This window comes from Dasypus novemcinctus, chromosome 3, assembly GCF_030445035.2.
Source record: "Dasypus novemcinctus isolate mDasNov1 chromosome 3, mDasNov1.1.hap2, whole genome shotgun sequence".
Classification (NCBI taxonomy): domain Eukaryota; kingdom Metazoa; phylum Chordata; class Mammalia; order Cingulata; family Dasypodidae; genus Dasypus; species Dasypus novemcinctus.
Genome location: NC_080675.1, coordinates 114,283,346 through 114,304,685, shown reverse-complemented (window position 1 = coordinate 114,304,685; position 21,340 = coordinate 114,283,346). Strand labels below are relative to the sequence as shown.

Here is a 21,340-nt window from a genome sequence, read left to right as displayed (position 1 = left end):
TTTGTGTTCCTGAGTGTGATGGAGTTGGACTCGGATGTGACCTTTCTACACATGCCTCTTCTGTCACTTACTGAACCTGTGGTTGGCGCTAGGGTTGGTGTATACTCAGGAGACTTGAATCTCTGGCCATGTGCCAGCTGGGCCCTGAGCCTCAGCAGACTTGCAACTCCTACCCTCTGATTCATTGAACTTACCCAGGTCAGCTAGCAGGGAGGTGAAGATGGTCAACCACCACACCAGGGAACTGGGAGTGCCTACAACTGCAAGCAGAGGAATTACATCCATCATCCTTGTGGAATCTGAGCCCGTCTTGATATAGAGGTGGAATGGGCATCAACATCCGAGGGTCCACAGGATGGAGGAATGAAATATGGATTAGAGTGGACTTACTAATATTCTACTATGGAACTGTTGTGACTAGTAATGAAAAAAAATTGTAGCATTGCTGTGAAGAAAGTGTCCACAGTAGTTGCTGAGGGCAGGGAGAGGGAAGAAGAGATGTGATGCGGGGGCGTCTTCAGGACTTGGAGTTGTCCTAAATGATATTGCTGGGACAGATCATGGACATTATATATCCTGCCATAACCCACTGAATGGACTGGGGGAGAGTGTAAACTGCAATGTAAACTCTTATCCATGCAATGCAGCAGCGCTCCAAAATGTATTCACCAAATGCAATGAATGTGCCACAATGATGAAAGAGGTTGTTGATGTAGGAGGAGTGGGATGAGGGCTGGGGGGGATATATGGGAACCTCTTATATTTTTTTAAAGTAACATTTAAAAAATAAATAAATAAAGAGAAAAAAAAACTGTTTGAAAGCCTGCAGAGAAAAGTAACAGAGATTATAGGAATGAAAGACAACAAGAGATGAGATGACAAAATTGTCCTTCAAAAACACAGGTGAGGGAAGCGGACTTGGCCCGTGGTTAGGGCGTCCATCTACCATATGGGAGGTCTGCGGTTCAAACCCCGGGCCTCCTTGACCCGTGTGGAGCTGGCCCATGCGCAGTGCTGATGCATGCAAGGAGTGCCCTGCCACGCAGGGGTGTCCCCTACATAGGGGAACCCCACGCACAAAGAGTGCGCCCCATAAGGAGAACCACCCAATGCAAAAGAAAGTTCACCCTGCCCAGGAATGGTGCCGCACACACGGAGAGCTGACAACAACAGAAGCGGACAAAGAACACGCAGCAAACAGACACAGAGAACAGACAACCGGGGAGGGGGGAGAAGGGGAGAGAAATAAATAAATAAATCTTTAAAAATAATAAAAAATAAAATGATGCATTAAAAAAAAAAACACAGGTGAGTTTAAAGTCTTCACAGACAAAAATGAGACTATGTTACCAAAAGATCAGGTCTACAAGGGATACTAAAGGGAGTGCTGCAACCTGGAAGGAATAAACCAGGGCAAGAGAGTTGGAGAAGAGTATAGAAATGAAGATTAGCAAGAGTAATTAAAGACTAAGAAGGGTAAGAAAACAGACAATAGTAAGATATAACAACAGAAAGCCTAAGGAAAAAATGGACAAAATAAGTAATGCCTTTACAGTAATAACATTGAATATTAATTCATTGAATTCTCTAATCAAAAGACAGAGACTGACAGAATGGATAAAAAATGTATATATATGATATCTAATGCTATCTACAAGAGACTCACCTCGGATGTAAGCATACAATTAGGTTGAAAGTGAAAGGTTGGAAAAAGATATTTCATGCAAATAGTAAACAAAGGAGGTCTCGAGTGCTAATAATACTAATGGCCGACAAAATAGATTTAAAATGCAAAACTGTTATAAGAGATGAAGAAGGTCATTATATATTAATAAAAGGGGAAATTCACAAAGAAGAAATACCTATCATAAATATTTATGTACCTAACCTGGGTGTCCCAAGATATATGAGGCACACACTGACAAAACTGTAGGAAGAAATAGAAATCTCTACAATAATAGTTCGAGATGTCAGTATACCACTGTCACCACTGGATACAACATCTGCAAAGAAGAAAATAAGGGAACAGAGAGCTTGAATAATATGACAAATGAACTGGACCTAAGAGATATTTATAGAGCATTACACCCCAAAATAACAGGGTATACATTCTTTTCCAAGTGCTTATGGATCCATCGTCAGGATAGACATTTGTTGGGCCAGAAGACAGGTCTCAGTAAATTTTAAGAGATTGAAGTTATACTTTCTCCGATCATAATGGAATGAAGCTGGAAATCAGTAATGGACAGAAAACTGGAAAATTCACAAATGTATGAAGATTAAACAACATTCTCTTAATCAGTGGGTCAAAGAAAAAATTATAAGAGAGATCCATAAACATCTTGAGACGAATGAAAACAAGAACACAACATATCAAAACCTATGGGGACACTGTAAAGGCAGAGCTAAAAGGGAAATTTACAGCCCTCAATGCTTACATTAAAAAAAGAAGAAAGGGCTAAACTGTACACTTGGAAGAACTAGAAAAAGAACAGCAAACTAATCCCAAACCAAGTCAAAGAAAAAAAATAATAAAGATCACAACAGAAATAAATGAAATTAAGAAGAAAAAAATAATAGAATCAACCAAACCAAATGTTGGTTCTTCAAGAAAAGCAACAAAATCAACAAACCCTTGACTGGCAAAGATCAAACAAGAGAAGATGCAAATAAATAAAATCAGAAAGGGGGGAGTACATTGTCACTGGCCTCACAGAAATAAGAGAGATCATAAGAGGATGCTATGAACAACTGTATGCCAACAAACTAGACAATGTAGCTGAAATGGACAAATTCTTTGAAATATATGAATAACCTACAATGATCCTAGAAGAAATAGAAGACCTCAACAAACTAATCACAATTAAAGAGATTGAAACAGCCATCAAACAACTCCCCAAAATGAAAAGCCCTGGACCAGATGACTTCACAGGTGAATTCTGCCAATCATTCAAAGATGATCTAAAACCAGTCTTACTCAAGCTCTTCCAAAAAATTGAGCAAGAAGGAATGCTACCAAACATATTCTATGAAGCCAACATCACCCTAATACCAAAACCAGATAAAGTTACTTCAAAAGAAGTAAATTACAGACTAATATTTCTAATGAATATAGATGAAAAATCCTCAACAAAATACTTGCAAACCGAAACCAAAAGCACACTAAAAGAATTGTATACCACAATCACGTGGGTTTTATCCTAGGTATGCAAGGTTGGTTCAACACAAGGAAATGAAATAGTATAATAAATCACATTAATAAGCTGAAGAAGAAAAACCCCATGATCCTTTTGAGTGATGTAGAAAAAGCATTTGACAAAATACAGCATGTTTTCCTGATTAAAAAAAAAAAATCCCAGAAGATAGGAATAGAAGGAAGCCTTCTCAACATGGTAAAATGCATATATGGAAAACTCACAGCTAGCATTGTACTCAGTTACTGAAATCTTTCCTGCTAAGATCATTAACAAGACAAGGATGCCCACTGCCAACCACTATTATTCAATATTGTATTAGAAATTTTAGCTAGAGCGATTAGGCAAGAAAAATAAATTGAAAGCACCCAGATAGGAAGGGAAGAAGTAAAGCTTTCGCTCTTCGCTAATGATGTGATCCTATATCTAGAAAATCCTAAAAAATCCACAACAAAGCTCCTAGAACAATATGTTCAGAAGGATACAAAATTAATAAGCAAAACTCAATAGTATTACTATACATTACTGATGAGCAATTTAGGAGGAAGTCAGAAAAAAATTCCATTTATAATATTAATAGTGACTAAATTAATAAAATATTTAGAAATAAACTTAACCAAGGACAAGGGTCCTATATTCAGAAAACAACAAAACATTGCTAAAAGAAACTAAAGAAGACCTAATTAAATGGAAGGACATTCCGTGTTCATGAATTGGAAGACTAAGTATCATTAAGATGTCATTTCTACCCAAACTGATTTACAGATTCAACACAATCACAATAAAAATCCCAATGACCTTTTCTTGCAGAAATGGAAAAGCCAATTATCAAAATTTTTTGGAAGGATAAGGGACCTTGAATAGTCATAAATGTCTCTAAAAAGAAGAACAAAGTTGGAGTACTCTCACTTCCTACCTTTAAAACATATTACATAGCTACTGTGGTAAAACAAACAAACAAACAAAACCAGCATGGTATTGGCATAAGGATAAGACCTATTGACCAGTGGAATCAAAATCAAGAACTCAGAAATAGACCCTCACCTCTATGATCAAGTGATTTTTGACAAGGCTATCAAGCCCACTCAGATGGACCAGAAAAGTCTATTCAACAAATGATGCTGGGATAACTGGATATTCATATCCAAAGGAAAGAAAAAAGACCTCTATGTCACACCTTATACAAAAATTAACTCAAAATGGATCAAAGACCTAGACGTGGGGGCATTTTGGGACTTGGAGTTGTTCTAAATAATATTGCAGGGACAGATGCTGGACGTTATATATCCTGCAATATCCCACTGAATGGACTCGGGGAGAGTGTAAACTACAATGTAAACTATAATCCATGCAGTGCAGCAGTCTCCAAAATGTATTCACCAAATGCAATGAATGTGCCACAATGATGAAAGAGGTTTTTGATGTTGGAGGAGTGGGGGGGAGGGGCGTGTTGGGTATATGGGAACTTCTTCTATTTTTTAATGTAGCATTTTTTGTGATCTATGTATCTTTAAAAAAGAACTAAAAATTAAAAAGAAAAAAAAAGCTACAATCCTAAAACTCTTAGGAGATGTATAGGGAAACATCTTTAATATCTTGTGGTAGACAATAGGTTTTTTTGTTTGTTTGTTTGTTTTTAAGATTTATTTTTTATTTCTCTTCCCCGCCCCCTTCCCCCCGTTGTCTGCTCTCTATGTCCATTCACTGTGTGTTCTTCTGTGTCCGCTTATATTCTTGTCGGCAGCATTGGGAATCTGTGTCTCTTTTTTGTTGTATCATCTTGGTGCGTCAATTCTCCGTGTATGCGGTGCCGCTCCTGGGCAGGCTGTGGTTTTTTCATGCAGGGTGTCTCTCCTTATGGGGCGCACTCCTTGTGTGGGGGGCTCCCCCACGCGGGGGACAGCCCTGCATGGCAGGGCACTCCTTGCATGCATCAGCACTGCTCGTGGGCCTGCTCACCACAGGGGTCAGGAGGCCCTGGGTTTGAACCCTGGACCTCCCATGTGGTAGGCAGATGCTCTATCAGTTGAGCCGAATCCACTTCCCTAGTTTCTTAAACCTTACACTTAATGCACGAGCAATGAAAGAAAAAATAGATAAGTGGGACGGACCCCTTCAAACTTAAAATTTTTTTCTTCCAAAGGCTTTGTCAGGAAATTAAAAAGGCTGCCTACTCAATGGGAGAAAATATTTGGAGACCTCATAAAGGCTTGATCCCCATGTTATATAAAGAGATTATAAACTCAACAATAAAAAGACAAGCAACCCAATTAAAGAAATGGGCAAAAGACTTGAATAGTCATTTTTCCAAAGAAGAAATACAAATGGCTGAAAAGCATTTGAAAAAATTCAACATCACTAGCTATTACAGAAATGCAGATCAAAACTATTAGATACTATTTCACATCTTATTGAATGGCCATTATTTAAAAAACAAAACTACAGGTGCTGGAGAAGATATGGAGAAATAGGAACAATCCTTCACTGTTGGAGCTAATGTAAAATGGTGCAGCCTCTTTGATTCAGTTTGGCAATACCTCAAGCTTAATATAGAGGAACTGCCAGCAATCCTATTATTAGGAATATATTCAGAAGAACTGAAAGCAAGGATGCGAACTGACATTTCCACACCAGTGTTTATAGCAGCATTAATCACAGTTGCTAACATATGGAACCAGCCCTAGTGTCTATCAACCGATAAATGGTGAACAAAATGTAGTGTGGAATACTCTCAAGCTATAAGAAGAAATGAAATTGGGATCCATATGACAATATTGATGAGCCTTGAAGACATTATGCTGAGTGAAATAAGCCAGACACAGACAAATATTGTGTGGTCTCACTAATAGGAACTAAATATTATGAGTAAACTCCTGGTGTTAAACTCTCATGTAGGTTAGTAGGAGATAGAATGTGGTTTGAGAATGGAAGCTGATGCTTAATGTATGTAGAATTTTTAAGAAGGTTTATGGTAAAAGTATGGAAATGAATAGAGTTGATGTAAGCACATTATAGCAAGTATAACACTGCTAATTTATAAATGTGATTGTGTCTGAAAGGGGTAGTCTGTGGACGGAAATGTCAATTGGAAGAAAGCTAGAGAATAATCTAGGAAATGTGTAACTGATTTTGGTGGTAGATAAAGATTGTGGTTAATAGTATAAATACAGTGGATGTGGCTCAAGAAGTTGGGTGCCCACCTACCACATGGGAGGTCCCAGTTTCGGTCCCTAGGTGCCTCCTAAAGAAGACGGTTAAGACAGCGAGCTGATGCAACAAGATGACGCAATGAGATAATGCACTGAGGAAAACACAATGAGAGATACAACAAACCAAGCAGAGGTGGCTCAAGCAATTGGGCATTCCCTCCCACATAGGAGGTCCAGGATACTGTTCCCAGTACTTCCTGGAAAAAAAGGAGACAAGGAGACACAGAGAACAGATAGCAAGTGCAAACAATGGAGGAGAGGGGGGTGAAGCATGGAATGAGCAAAACCTTTTTTTTTTTTTTTTTAAGTAAATTGCTAAAAATTTTTGTTTCAATAACATTTTTTAAAACTAGAAATTGCCATCTACCAGAATTCATTTTGAAATAAGGAAAGATAGATAAAAGTATGAAATGAATTCCTGAAAGGTGGCAGCACCAACAGAACTTCCTACCTTTTCCCTGAGGTCATTATAGTTCTGGGCATATTGCAAATGCTCAGGTCTGAACCTTTTTACTTTAATTTTTTTTATTTTAATTTATTTTTCTCCACCCCCACCCTGCTGTTTTTGCTGTCTGTCCATTCACTGTGTGATCTTCTGTATCTATTTCTCTTTTTTGTCATTTCTTCTTTCTCCACTAGGATTCAGAGGGATTTGCTCCTGAGGACCTCTGATGTGGAAAGAGGTTCCCTGTTAATTGTACCTCCTCAGTTCCTGATCTCTGCTGCACTTCACTTACCATAGGCTTTTACCTCAAATAATTAAACAAGATATGAAGCATTAGTGAATATATTTGCTTATAAGAAAAAGAGTACTCCCATTATTGTTTGATGGAATTTATGGAAAACAACAAAATGCGTGAAAATTTGGAGTTTTCCTACTTAATAATTGGCCTATAATTTTTTCCTGTGCGTCCTGTATGTGGATTCTAGCAGGAAATAGATAGCACACTCAAAGGGACTTGAAGAGAATTTAGTGAAAGGAACTTTTTTGGATCTGTGGGCACAGTTAAGAAAATCCACAGAACCCATATGATGAGTCATTCCTACCAAGAGTCCTGAAGGAAAGGAGGAGCTAACTGTAAAACATGGGAGAGTTGTGGCTGTGGAAGACAGACTTAGAGGAGGAGCTATGTGTGTGGCCAGGGCTGGTGGAATGTTGCCACTATCAAAGCTGCAGTCCCTCAGGGAGGAAGCAGGGAAATATCCAGACCAATTTATCTCACCCATTGATATCTGTTGGTGATGCCCATTGGGCAAACATAGCCAGAAATTGGAAGGCAAAGGAGCCCAGATGGTGCAATTTGTAGAAGTCAAGCTTCCAGGACATAGAGCAGGCTAAAGAAAGGGCAGGGATGAACCTACAAGTAGACTGTGCTGTACAGTTCTCAGAGGAGATTGGCTGCCATGTATTTTTACTCAGAATTGATCATTTTTAAAAAGAAGTTGGATAGATCTGGTTGGCATCTGTGGTGCTTTATAAATTTGAAAAGATGATATCAGTGTTAAACCTCAAATCTTGGATTTTCATTTGTATTCCACATTATTGCATTCTGATTTTATTTCTTCTCCCTCTCCAGATTACAATTGCTAGACCTTCTGTGGCATCTACACAGTCGATTTCAGGAAGCTTTCACTATGGTCAGCAACCAGAGAAGAAGGATCTTCAGCCCATGGAACCCACTGTGGAACTTTACTCTCCAAGGGAGAACTTCTCTGGCTTGGTTGTGACAGAGGGTGAACCACCTAGTGGAGGAAGCAGAACAGATTTGGGGCTTCAGTTAGATCATATTGGTCATGACATATTACCCAGGGAAGTTCATATTAGAGGATGTGACAAATCCCAAGACCTGGGGCAAAAAGACCTTCCTGACCGTAATAGACTGGTTATGAGAGAGTTTGAGAGTCATCCTGGGGAAACTGAAGAGAAAAGCAATCTTCTAGGGCCAGATAATGAAAATGAGAAGTTAAATAAAGGTCAGTCTTGTATTGTGATCTCCCCTATCCCAGGAGATTTGGTAACTATGGAAAGGGATCGCTCAACTGCTACTGAACCTTTTGATGTAACAAAGACACAGACTTTCAGTGTGGTGCCAAATCAAGACAAAAATCATGAGATAATGAAGCTTTTGCCAGTTGGAACTTCAGAAATTTCTCCAAGAGTCATTGATCCACATGTTGAAAGGCAGATGGGCCATGTGGCAGCAGTGCAAAAAAGTAAGATACCTAAGGATAATGACATCAAGAGTGATGATTTGCCAGGTCATCAAGGAGACCTCACTACTTTTTTGCACCAAGAAGGAAAAAGAGAGAAAATTACCCCTAGAAATGGAGAACTGTTTCATTGTGTTTCAGAGAATGAACATTGTCCTCCATCCCGGAAAGATATGGTTAGGTCATCCTTTGTAACTAGGCACAGCCGAATACCTGTTTTAGCACAAGAGATAGATTCAGCTTTTGAATCATCTTCTCCAGTCTCTGCAAAAGAAAAGCTCCTCCAAAAGAAAGCTTATCAGCCAGATCTAGTCAAGCTTCTGGTAGAAAAAAGGCAACTCAAATCTTTCCTTGGTGACCTCTCAAGTGCCTCTGATAAATTGCTAGAGGAGAAACTAGCTACTGTTCCTGCTCCCTTTTCTGAGGAGGAAATATTCACTCCTTTTTCGAGACTGGCAGTAGATTCTCACCTGAGCAGGCCAGCCGAAGATAGCTTTCTGTCACCAGCCATCTCCCAGTCCAGAAAGAGCAAAATTCCAAGGCCAGTTTCGTGGGTCAACACAGATCAAGTCAGTAGCTCAACTTCATCTCAGTTCTTGCCTCGGCCACCACCAGGAAAGCCACCCACGAGACCTGGAGTAGAAGCCAGGTAATGGTGTAGGCTCTCCCTGTGTTGAGTGTATAACATTATTTTTCTGTCTGCTGTTAACATCAGTGGTTTCGTTTCTTTGTTGCCTGCTTCTGATCATCCACCACCTTCTCTGCTTTTCCCAAGCCTTTATAAAGCAGTGTCGTGAAAAGGAGTAAGACTGACTTAGGTTAGTTCTTGGCTCTCCCACTTTCTAGCAGTATAGACGTCAATTTCTTCATCTATAAAATAGGTAAAATATTGCCTCATGGTTTCAGGAAGATGGAATAAGGTAGCATACATCTAGAGTTTAGTGCAGTTCTTGGCATGTAATAAAGATTACCTTTCTTTCCAGTCCATTTTGACAGTTTTCTAATCTTAGCTAGAATCCCACTTTAACAAATATTATTAGATGTCAAATTCTAATGAAGAATACTACGTTCATAATTTGATGAATGGGCCCTGATATCAGTGCTTTTTATCTGGTTAATAAAACAAAAAATGTTAGAGAAGGGTTTCCTAAATCCAGTGGTATGTGAAAGCATACATAATAAAAATATTGCTTTAATATTTATTATATAGTACACTTATTTAAATATTCTTATGATATATTTCACTACAGAGTGATATTTTATGGGTTATATTTTGAGAAGAGAGAAGTATTGGGATGCAGTGAATCAGTTAGGAATTCTTTTCTTGGAATCATTTCTCACTTTCATAGGGTAGATGTGTCAAAACCCAAGTAGAAGACTTGGTCTTTTAACAAAAACAAAGTGAAAATAAAAATACCTTTGCATGAAAACCAGAGTCTGTCCTAGACAGTATAACGATAGGCATCTACCTGCTAAAATGTGTTAAAATGAGATCTATCTGTATGATTACTGAGCAGAACTTGCTAAAGTCATTTTAGTTTTGACTTGCCCTAGGATTTCAGATCCAAGGATTACTAAGCCTTGTATTTTAAGTGTCAGAGGTAAGGAGTAAACTGCAGTGATTTAACTGAGACATTTTTAAAAGATGATTCTATTTACATTCACATTTCCCTTCTTCTGCTTGGCATCTATACTTAACAAAGATGGTGTAGCTATGCCTTGACTGGATTTGGACTGTACCAAAAACAAATCTAATTATTGTCTATTATTTAGCACTTATATGTGTCTCCTAAAAGTAGCATTTTGTAACCAAGCCAGATATTTGTCATTGTGTCAGATATTACAGAGCTGATCAGCCAGTAACTCATCCATGTCTTAGAACTTTCCCACTTTGGTCCTGGCACAGAGAAATTATTTTATTCCATTCCTCACATTTTACTCTAAGTTCCACAAGGGTAGGTATACCCAAAATGAGTTTCATGCCACTTGTCGGAGTGAGTAGATGAAGGAGGAGGACAGAATATTTAGAGAGTACATAAGCAACTTGTTGCTCACCCATCATGGCAGTTGTGACTGTTTGTCCATGGTGTTCATGTGCTAATATAACCTTGAAAGTTCCTCTTCCACTAACTTATATCAGAAGATAGCATTTCAGCAGCTTGAGATGTAAATTCTTGAACTGAATGGATGTCAGCCTTTAGAGCATTTGTTTCCCTTCATCCCATTCCTCCTCAAAAGGACATTGACAATATTTGCAGATTCTGTTTAGAACCATATAAAAGAAGTGAATTACTAAATCATAACTTTTAAAAAATCTTTATTGGTATTTGTAAGTTATAAATAATAGTACATTTTCGTTGAAAAAATTTTAATATGTAAAAAGTCTCACTCATTCCCTACTCAAACACACACACACATATACATACATACATATATATATATAATTTTTTTCATAAAGGTTTGGGATTTTTTGAACAAAAATGGGATTTTTTGTAATAATAATATTCTATAGGTGGCTTTTTTCCCCAACCTAATGTGTATCAAGCATCTTTCCACATTGGTACACAAAGATCTATTGTACTCTTTTAAAACTGCTGTATAATACTTTATGGAACTGATGTAATATGAAATTTTTAACCGTTTCCCTATTAATAGACATCTAAATTGTTTCCAGATCTTTGCTTTTGTAAGTAGTATTGCAGGTGAGCAGTGGATGTAGCTCAGTGGTTGAGCACCTGCTTCTCATGTACGAGGTGCTGGGTTTAATCCTTGGTATTCCAGGTAGGTAGGTAGGTAGGTAGGTCGATAGATAGATACATAGATCAATAGATAGATAGAACTGCAGTGAATAGCTTTGTATATAGATTTTCAAGCACTCTTACATCTCTAGAATATAGATGCCTAAAAGTAGAATTGCTAAGTCAGTGGGTGTCCATATTTAAAATTTCTGTACGTTTCATCCAAAGTGTGCCCCCAATAATGTTGTCCCAATAATTTGCACTCATACAAACAGTAAATGAAGTTTCTCCTCTTTACTATTGCCAGCAATTGATAATATTACTTGAAAACATTTGGGGGGGGGGGCAGTATCTGACAAGTTCATCTCATTGTTTTAATTTGTATTGTTTGATTATTCATGAGATATCTTTTCATATACTTTTCATACTTATTTTTCCTTGAGCTGCTTTTATGAATTGTTCACCATGGTCATGTCAAAACTTATATTGGTTTGTCTTTTTTTATTGATTATTGACCCTTTGCCTGCAAAATATATTGAAGATATGTTATCCTTGTCTGTTGCTTGCCTTTTATTTTATTTTTGAAGATTTATTTATTTATTCATTTCTCTCCCCTCCCCCCACCCCCAGTTGTCTGTTCTCTGTGTCTATTTGCTGTGTCTTCTTTGTCCGCTTCTTTTGTCAGCGGCACCGGAATCTGTGTTTCTTTTTGTTACATCATCTTGCTGTGTCAGCTCTCCATGTTTGTGGCACCATTCCTGGGCAGGCTGCACTTTCTTTCGCGCTGGGCGGCTCTCCTTTTGGGGCACACTCCTTGCACGTGGGGCTCTCCTACGCGGGGGCACCCCTGTGTGGCAGGGCACTCCTTGCACACGTCAGCACTGAGCATGGGCCAGCTCCACACGGGCCAAGAAGGCCTGGGGTTTGAACCGCGGACCTCCCATGTGGTAGACAGACGCCCTAACCACTGGGCCAAGTCTGCTGCCCTGCTTGCCTTTTAACTTGGTTTATGATGCCTTTTGCTTTATAGAAAAGTTTAGTGTTCATGGAACTGAATTTTTTTATGTTCTGCATTTGTGTCATACTTAGGAAGGTCCCTTCAGCCCTACATTTTTTTAAAATGTTCCTTTCTGATACTCAAATAGTTATATATTTTGTGTATAGATCTTTAACTCAGCTGGAGTTTATTATTGCATATGGTGTAAAGTTTTTTCCCAGTACTCATTTCCCATAGAAAAATGGGTATCTTTTTGGATCTAGTGTTGTATGCCTTTGGTTTATTTCTCTAATATTGCTAAGACACTTAATTTTTAGGTTTGTGACTGGCCCTAATATTACAACACTATTTAGTATTACCACTAAAGTACATTTTTAGGGTCCTATTTCAGAGTTTACAGAACACTTTCATATATACCATTTCTATTTGATCTTTGGGTGAAACCAGAAAGATGTTTCAGGCAAAGAAGACATTGCTATTGATGTCAATACTCTCTAGATTTAGAATTCTGAGGCACAAGCTCAGTTGCCAAAGAGACCCAGTCCGTCCCCACACCCAGCTTTCCTGAATCCCAGGCTATTTTCAGGGGCAAAAACTGAGGCTTAAAGAAGTCAATGACCATTCTTTTGTTTTGGAAATTATTAAACAAAGTTAAAATGTACTGTTATCTGTAATTCCTACTCTTCTCAGTGAGTGCAGTTCATGTTGATGTCTTACATTATGGGATTTACCATTTGCATATATGTGTGCAGAATTCCTATTACAGAAGCTTCAACAAAATGATTTACTCTCTATAAGATGCTAATATATGCTAGAGACAAATTTATTAAATCTTAAAATTAGAAAAACAAGTATGCTATAGGAGGAAGGGAACTAACATTTAAGTTACTGCACTTAATCTGCTTAGTAACCTTTTGAGATAGATAGTATTCCCATTGAAGGCTAGGAGACGTTAAGTACTTTCCTCCTGGGTCGTTCAGTTGTATGTGAAAGAATATCTCCATATCCTGTTGGTGCATTTTCTGATTTTGGCGTAAATCATATACATTATGATTTTGGGCATCATGATTTTTTAGGAACACTGTTGAATTAAAACGAAAATAATTCTTCTCTGTTCTCTTAAGGCTACGCAGATATAAAGTCCTAGGGAGTAGCAATTCCGACTCAGACCTTTTCTCACGCCTGGCCCAGATTCTTCAAAATGGATCTCAGAAACCCTGGACCACTACTCAGTGCAAGAGTCCAGGATCCCCTCACAATTCAAAAACACCACCCAAGAGTCCAGTTGTTTCTCGCCGAAGTCCCAGTGCCTCTCCTCGAAGCTCTTCCTTGCCTCGCACATCTAGCTCTTCACCATCTAGGGCTGGACGGCCCCACCATGACCAGAGGAGTTCATCCCCACATCTGGGGAGAAGCAAGTCACCTCCCAGCCACTCAGGCTCTTCCTCCTCTAGGAGGTCCTGCCAACAGGAGCATTGCAAACCCAGCAAGAATGGCCTGAAAGGATCCAGCAGCCTCCACCACCACTCAGCCAGCACTAAAACCGCCCCAGGGAAGAGTAAGACAGCCAGTAAACTCAGCAGATAGAGCCGGGCTGCATCTCTGTGAAAGGTGTGAGATCTTCCTCCTAAACCTGATGCATGTCATGTCCCTGTACTGTCTATTTAAAAAATCAGTGTTGATCTTTACTTGCATAAGGAAGTAACATGATAAATTATTTATAAGAAGACATAAATATATGATAAGGAAATACCTAAGGCAGGCATCAAGCAGATCAGAAATCAATGCCTTTGTGTTGGAAGGGGTGATCCAGCAGATCCAAGGGTGGAAAACTTGTTAAATGACTTCTCAGTTTTTAGTCATTTTAAGGTTTTGAAACAAAAGAGTTGAGGATAGAGATGGAATGGAATTTTAAAGGATTTGGCCTCATTTTTAAAGGCTCTACTCAAAGGTTATATAGCAAAAGTGAAACTCTTGTTTTAATATTTTCATTCAGAACTTCCCAACCTGGGAAGTCTGAATTGCTCAGACATTAGATTATGTGTCAGAAGTTTGTTGCTGGAGAACCAGTGTTCATGTATTTTTTGGCTTGTGTTTTTATCCTAGTGCATTAAGGATTCACACCTTTACTTTGCCTATTCCTCGTACCTTACCTGGATTTTGGCAGCACATGCTGAGAATTTCAGAACAGTCACCTTTTTTTTGGTCCCCTAATATTTTTCTTTGGAGCAATAGTTTTAATTATAGTGTATTTTTACTGAAAAAAAAATTGAGAAACTTAGGTAAAGGAGAAAGTCTAAATAGAGCTGCTTTGCAGGCTTTAGTGCTTTAGGGAGAGAGGGACAGAGTGTGGGATAATGCCCACCAAGATAGAAGAACCCTCTTCTTCCCTGTAAGTTTTCTCCTTGTGGAAGGAAAACTGACCTTAGGTCTTCTAGGAACCAATTATTTCTAAAATCAACCTCCAAAATGAAACCTCCAAAATGACACAAGGGAAGCACAAAGCTTTGAAATATGACCTTATGCTTTCAGAGATTTAGAAGGAAAGAAAGAAATTAGGTATGTTGTTGAAGTTTATAATCTTCAAATTTTCTTTTTTATGTGTGTAGCCAATAAGGAATGGATATCTGGGGAAATAAATTTAGGATAAATATTTATCTTCTGATGTTTTATTACCTGCTTCTCCTATGCTTTACTTTAAATATTTGCGCTTCCTGACCTGATTTCCATGTCATCTAAATTTATGAAGTTGTAAAAAGGATCGTATATGTTCTAATCTCACTCTTCTGCTAACAGGAATCAGGCAAAATTAAATTATACCAGACTTTTAAAATGGTCTCCTTCATACTCTAGGTGTTTTTTGTTGTAAAGACCTTTTTAAGGTCAGGTAAATTGGTCTGCTTGCTGTTGAAATTTGCCTTCTAGCAAACATCTGTGCTTTCTCTTTGACCTTGTATTTGCTGCCAAACGTAATGCGGTTGAATGGAGGTTGGAGGGACATATATTTCCTCACCAAATGAACATACTCTAATGCTGCATCAAAGCCGCCCTGAAGCTGCACTGAACTTACCATGTTCTCTTTAATCTGTGTTGAACTTTTTAAAAAACAAACTTAAAAACACTTCTGAGCTATACACAGTCTCCCACAGGAAATGTAGCATAGTGTGGAATCTTCATTTCTCTCCAGTTTCAAGCACTACAGAGGAATGCAATAAAGACATATTTGCTATTTAACTAAAGTAAACTGTAATTGGAAGGCTGATTCCTCTGTATTATATTATATAATAGTTGCTATAACACTACTTGCATGTCTTCATGGTAAATTATATAAATATTTATAAATATACAGACATATGCTTATATAAACTCATTCTTTCTCTTTCTCCATTTGTAATTTTAAGATCACAGATGGTGAATTCCTTTTCTATTGTGTGCCTTGTGCACACTTAAGCCTTGCTTGTCTTCGTTTTCTGCAAATATGTTCTTGGCATGTGAAACCTCAGATTCTTCTTGCCTTCCCTGTGTATAATTCAAGGGTGAGCAGTCCTTAAGAAGCCAAGATATGTTATTTAATTTTTATTTAAAGAAGAAATTAATAGAAAAATTACTGGGACATGCTTATAGTACTGGTTCAAAAATTTGTTATAGTTCTGTCCTTAAGGTTAGAGTGGATAAATTGGGATGATAATCATGGTTCTGACATAAATCAATTTTTTAAAAAATCTCTTTAATATTGCCATTCTACTTTCCTCTTTTCACCTCCCCCTTATTTTTCTTTTTGGAGATCAGGGGGATTAGTCTACAATTAAGTTTTTTTTTTTTCCTGTTGTATTAGCTAAATTGTATTAAAAGCAGCCAGCTTTAAATTCTAACCCTTATAGTCAGAAATGTGCTAGTAGTAACCACGGGCAAAGCTGATGAGCCTACAGTTGTGGTATGTGTGTTATTTTTATTTCTTACTGGCATTTCTCTGCTTGCTATCAAAGCTGACAGTGATGACAACATGGCAACTGAATGTTTTCTTTCTTTCTTGGTTCCTTCCTTTTTTCTCCCAGCCTTTTTTCTATGTACTGCACCCTATTTTTAAAGGGCATTGACAAACTCATTGTTAGGATCCAGAGATAAAAAGCTCAGTTATCTAAGAATATTTTATTTTGCATGTAGAAAAAAGAATTAACCAAAGATATTTCTGCTCTGATACTTTTAAAAGAGAACAAACTAATTATATATAATGTATCAATAGATCTACTTTAAAATTCTGTCACAGAGATTTACTTTATGGTTTTTAAAAGCATAGCTTGTGCTTTTAGATGTTAGATATTTCTCAGGTTACAAATAGAACTGGCAGTCCTGGGAAAAAGCACTTTTGGCATAAGGATTTTTGGTTTTTGTTTTAAAGTATGATATATACAATGAGTTCCTTTATTATTATTTTTTCAGTGATGGCATATTTTAGTAAGTGACAAACATCATCCAAGTAATTTTGAACCAGTTGAGGGATGTAGCCATCAGTCAAAGTCAAACTATGCTAAAAAGGTAGTAAGGGACAGAAGTTAAAATTATCTTTTGAACATCAAGTGCCTCCCAATTTCTGTTAGGAGAATAAAATGCCTGGTTAACTAGTCACACCTAACCTTTCACTCCCTTGTCTAGTCCCTGGAACTACTTCAGTGGAGCAGAAGATAGAATTAGCAGCATCTCAGCCCCTTTAGATAGCATTCCTCCTGGATTATGCTGCCAAATCTCCAAATTCTGTGGGTTGATTGAAATAATAAAAGTTCACATACTAATTTTTGCACATTTTAAAGGTATTCAATTTTCAAGTATAATGAACAAGGGAGGAAAATTGAGTCATATCAAATTTAACCTTAAAGCACAGATTATAAACATCTTAAGACTTAGTCAGACACTCTTATTTTCAATTCTGGTTTGCCAGCTGGCCTTGTTAACATTAGTACAGTTCCATTTATTGTTTTGTAAGTGGCATGTTGTAAAGTGAATGTTTTTTGTAAAAGATGCCAAGCTAATTCAAGTCCTAAATAAGTAGTAGCATAATGGTATTTGAGAGGACTCCACTTTATATTGTTTACTTTAAAATTTTAAACAAATTCCAACTATTTACTAATTCAGTGGACTAGGCATTGTGCAGTCTCTTTCTCTTTAGTTTCTAGACATTATAAAGACTTGTAATTCTTCAGTAGTCATCAGAGATTCCTTCCAGGCCACAGATTTTTATGCTAATGTTTCTATGGCTGCATTCAAAGTATAAGGAAGAAGTGTATACTGGTGCATATTTTATGAAACCAGCCACTGTTAAAACCATAATTAGTTCATCTACACCTAGTAGCTTAGAATTGAAAAGATTCTTTTTCTCCCCAAGAGCAGAGGTTTCTTAGTTGTAGGAACTACATTCTTCATCATTAGGAATTGGTAATAGGAGAAATAGGATCCAGAATTCAGAATTTAGTGGCTTAGGGAAAAAATGCATCTTACTCTGGCTATTTGAAATATATATATGTATTTGTAGATAAGTCTAGATTTAGTGTCAGAGATAAAAAGTGTTGGATATTTTAAAAAACTTTTTTTGCCCTTGTATCTGTCGAAACATGGCATATGTTAGAGAACCATTTCTTCTATTATGTTCATGTATTTTGAAACATAATTGCTTGCATTCACTCTTTGAGAAGCTGCCCGTTTCCATATATGTGCATTTACCATGGATGTGTTGGTACTTTGCCTAAAGGAGAAAGGTACTTTAGCACGTGTAATACTGAGGAGATAGAATGGTTAGTTGAAGACAACTTGTATTGTTTAACTTTCTTGAGTTTGGATCTGTAGACAATATAGTAGCACAAGAGCTCCTTATCTATGTTTTAAAATGAGGGCAAAAAGTATTAACAGGTAATCCTGTTAACAGGCACACAACCACTATGGTAGTCCTTACATGTCAATATGTACCCAAGTTGAGAAACCACAGGTACATATTTAGACTTAGAGAAAGGAACAAGCGATAATTCTAGTTCTCAGACCACAGAGGATGTAGTGCATGGAAAACCCTAGGTAGTTGTCCTTCCTTGTCCTAATCCAGTAGAATCCTAGTTTGTACCTTGAGGATGTGTGAACAAAGGAGAACCTTATCATGTCATTGGTTATTTTCAGTGCTGTGGTTGTCCATCTGGAATTTTGAGAAATTTAACACATAGTCTTAGAAACCTGCAAAATCTGTTGCCCAACATTGGTAGGGAGAACTGAAGGAGATATATGAGGAATTCCTACAGTTCTTAGGTAGTTCCAAGACATGGGACAAGGATCCCTATTCACTTAAATGGGAATTGGGATGTTATATACTTTAATCCTGAGAAATCACTGGCTGGACATAGAATGATGACGTTCAAGTCTTGGCCCATCAAGATACTTCTAATTAAGTTGTGATTGTCTCTCTGTGAAGCAATGTCAGCTCCTATTTTTAAAATATTTAAACCTGTGCTTAATTATTCCCCTTGAGCAAATCTGGTTCAGAAAATTAAAGTTATGTGATAAAATCGGGATCCTTCTAAGGGTACACACAACCTCAAGACACTGAATAGCAAAGTAGTAGTAGTTGTTCAGCAATGATTTAAATATTTCCTTAGCCTTTACTGGGTCCTTGGTCTGAAAGATACATTTAAATGAAGGGAAGCCTTAGTCTTCATTGTCCTATGGAACTTAAGAGGTTTCTGCCGCCTCTTTAATTGGAAATGACAGTATGGGCACAGTATATATATCATTGGTGATGCTGACCATGCCTCTTGGGGTTTCTGGGTCCACTGATCTAGGGCATAGGATCAGGTGAGGTGATCTTGAGCCCATGAAACAATAGGATTTGCCCATCACATAATTTTACACATTAACAATGGATAGGAATTTACCTCTGTTTTTAGTAGCTTAATAATGTTAAGTGCAGAAGTGTTCAGTCACCTAGTTAAAAACATTGACTAACCCAAGTTATGTAGACTACCCTTTGCCATATGATGCTTTTATTCCCCTCTAAAATTTAAATCCTTAAAAATTCGCACACAGCACTTCACCATACTTGGAATCTGTCTGGGGCTCTTCACTCACCCACAAGAGCTTGAATGTGATTTATTTTAGGGAGCTAATGAGGGAGGGAAAAGCCCTTGGGATGTATCCCAAAACTATTTTGTTTTTAAACTATTTACCAGGTAGTTTCACTAAAGGGGGGAAAGCTTCAGAGATACAAAGTTAGGAAGACAAGGGAAATAACAAAGCAGGGCCACATGGGGCTCTGAAATAGGATTGGATGGATTGGCTAAAAAAGAGAACAGATCAGATAACTCAGTCTTCAGGCCCTTGCTTCTCCCTAGTGCACAGTTTCTGGTTCTCCTTCTGAATCTTTCCTAAAATAGTCAGTGCCTATTTAGTTAAGAAAAAAGAGGGAAGGGGGAAGCATTGATGTTTTGAATTAGATAAAAATCTTGTAAGTTATGAACTGTTGGCTGCTGTTAAATCAGATTCAAACACAATGTAGAATTCCTTTCTTGAGCAAGGCCAGTAAGTTAGATGACCTTAATAATTCCACTTCTATTCTCTCCTTCTCTTCATGAAATTGGAGACGAGAAACTGTGCTTTGAAATATATATTGGTTACCAGTGTGATAATAAAGGTGTTATATTTAACACTTTTCTCCAAAGGTGTTATATTGTGTCCCATTCTCCTCCAAGCAGTCCCTTTTATGCATTCTTGCTCAGGCAACCAAGGACATAGAGTATGGCAGAAATGGCGTGCTTTTGTATAGGCCATCTGTATATAAAAGTGTATTTATTTATTTAATTTTCCCGTTTGTATCATATTAAAGCTTTGTACAGTGTTTTAAGTTCTGTTTTAAAATTATTTTGTATTTTATTTTTATAATCTAGTAATAAAATATTCATTCCGCATGCAAATTCTGTTTGTGTGATGGTTTGGATTTCAAAGGTGGGAAATACTATTTTTCTAGTTTAAAAAAAAGTTATTGACTGTACCAGAGATTACATACATACAGGATCAACAACAGAAAGTGTTACTATAAATGCAGAATCACGTCCAGAAGAAGTGACCTAAAAAGAGGCACTAGATTAAATAGAAACTAGTATCTTCACTGTCCCTGCAGGTAAAAACCAGGGATCATGAAAGTGTGAGGGGATGGTTTTCCTTATAATAAAATTGAAAGTGTTAAAGAGTTCCTTTCAGAACACCATTCTATCACTGGAGTGATTCTTGCTTCCCAGCACCTTCTCTTTTTTGCCTGAAACTTGCCCTTGACCTAGAGGAGCTCTCATAGGAGGCGTTTACATATTCACATGCTTACCCCTCCTGCTTGGGTTTGACCTGGAATGTTGCTGCAGTCTTTTTTCTCCACTGGTTTCCCTTTGATTTTCCCATGAGCTGCAACATCTAAAGTGCTCATTGTGGGAAACGTACTTGGCCCAGTTAGGGCATCCGTCTACCACATGGGAGGTCCGCGGTTCAAACCCCGGGCCTCCTTGACCCGTGGGGAGCTTGCCCATGCATAGGGCTGATGCGCGCAAGGAGTGCCCTGCTGCGTAGGGGAGCCACACGCACAAGGAGTGCGCTGGTGAGGAGAGCCGCCAAGCAAGAAAGAAAGTGCAGCCTGTCCAGGAATGGCGCTGCCCACACTTCCCGTGCAGCTGATGACAACAGAAGCGGACAAAGAAACAAGACGCAGCAAATAGACACAGGAAGAGACAATCCGGGGAGGGGGCGGAATTAAATAAATCTTTAAAAATAAAATAAAGTAAAATAAAGTGCTCATTGTCTCCCTGTTTTTCAAAATAAGATTAAGAGATAACTCAGGCTACCAAAAGCTAATCATGAATATTTGCCTATTGACATCTCAGCTGCAAAAGTAGTTGAAATATTAACCCATTGTTACATCCTGTTAAGGAGATAAAGATACAGGCAAGCAATTCTGTGTGCAAAGTGGCCTGAGGC

At 37.9% G+C, this 21,340-nt stretch overlaps 1 protein-coding gene across 1 annotated transcript in view; it reads left to right on the top strand.

Moving 5' to 3' along the window:
- The window catches only part of TTBK2 (tau tubulin kinase 2), a 298,458-nt gene extending 278,166 nt beyond the window's left edge, over positions 1-20,292 (top strand). Inside the window, 2 exon segments of the mRNA XM_004466708.3 lie at positions 7,981-9,263; positions 13,474-20,292. Of these exon segments, the coding sequence (XP_004466765.2) occupies positions 7,981-9,263; positions 13,474-13,936 (1,746 nt within the window). The 3' untranslated portion in view covers positions 13,937-20,292.
- The last annotated feature ends 1,048 nt before the right edge of the window (positions 20,293-21,340 follow it).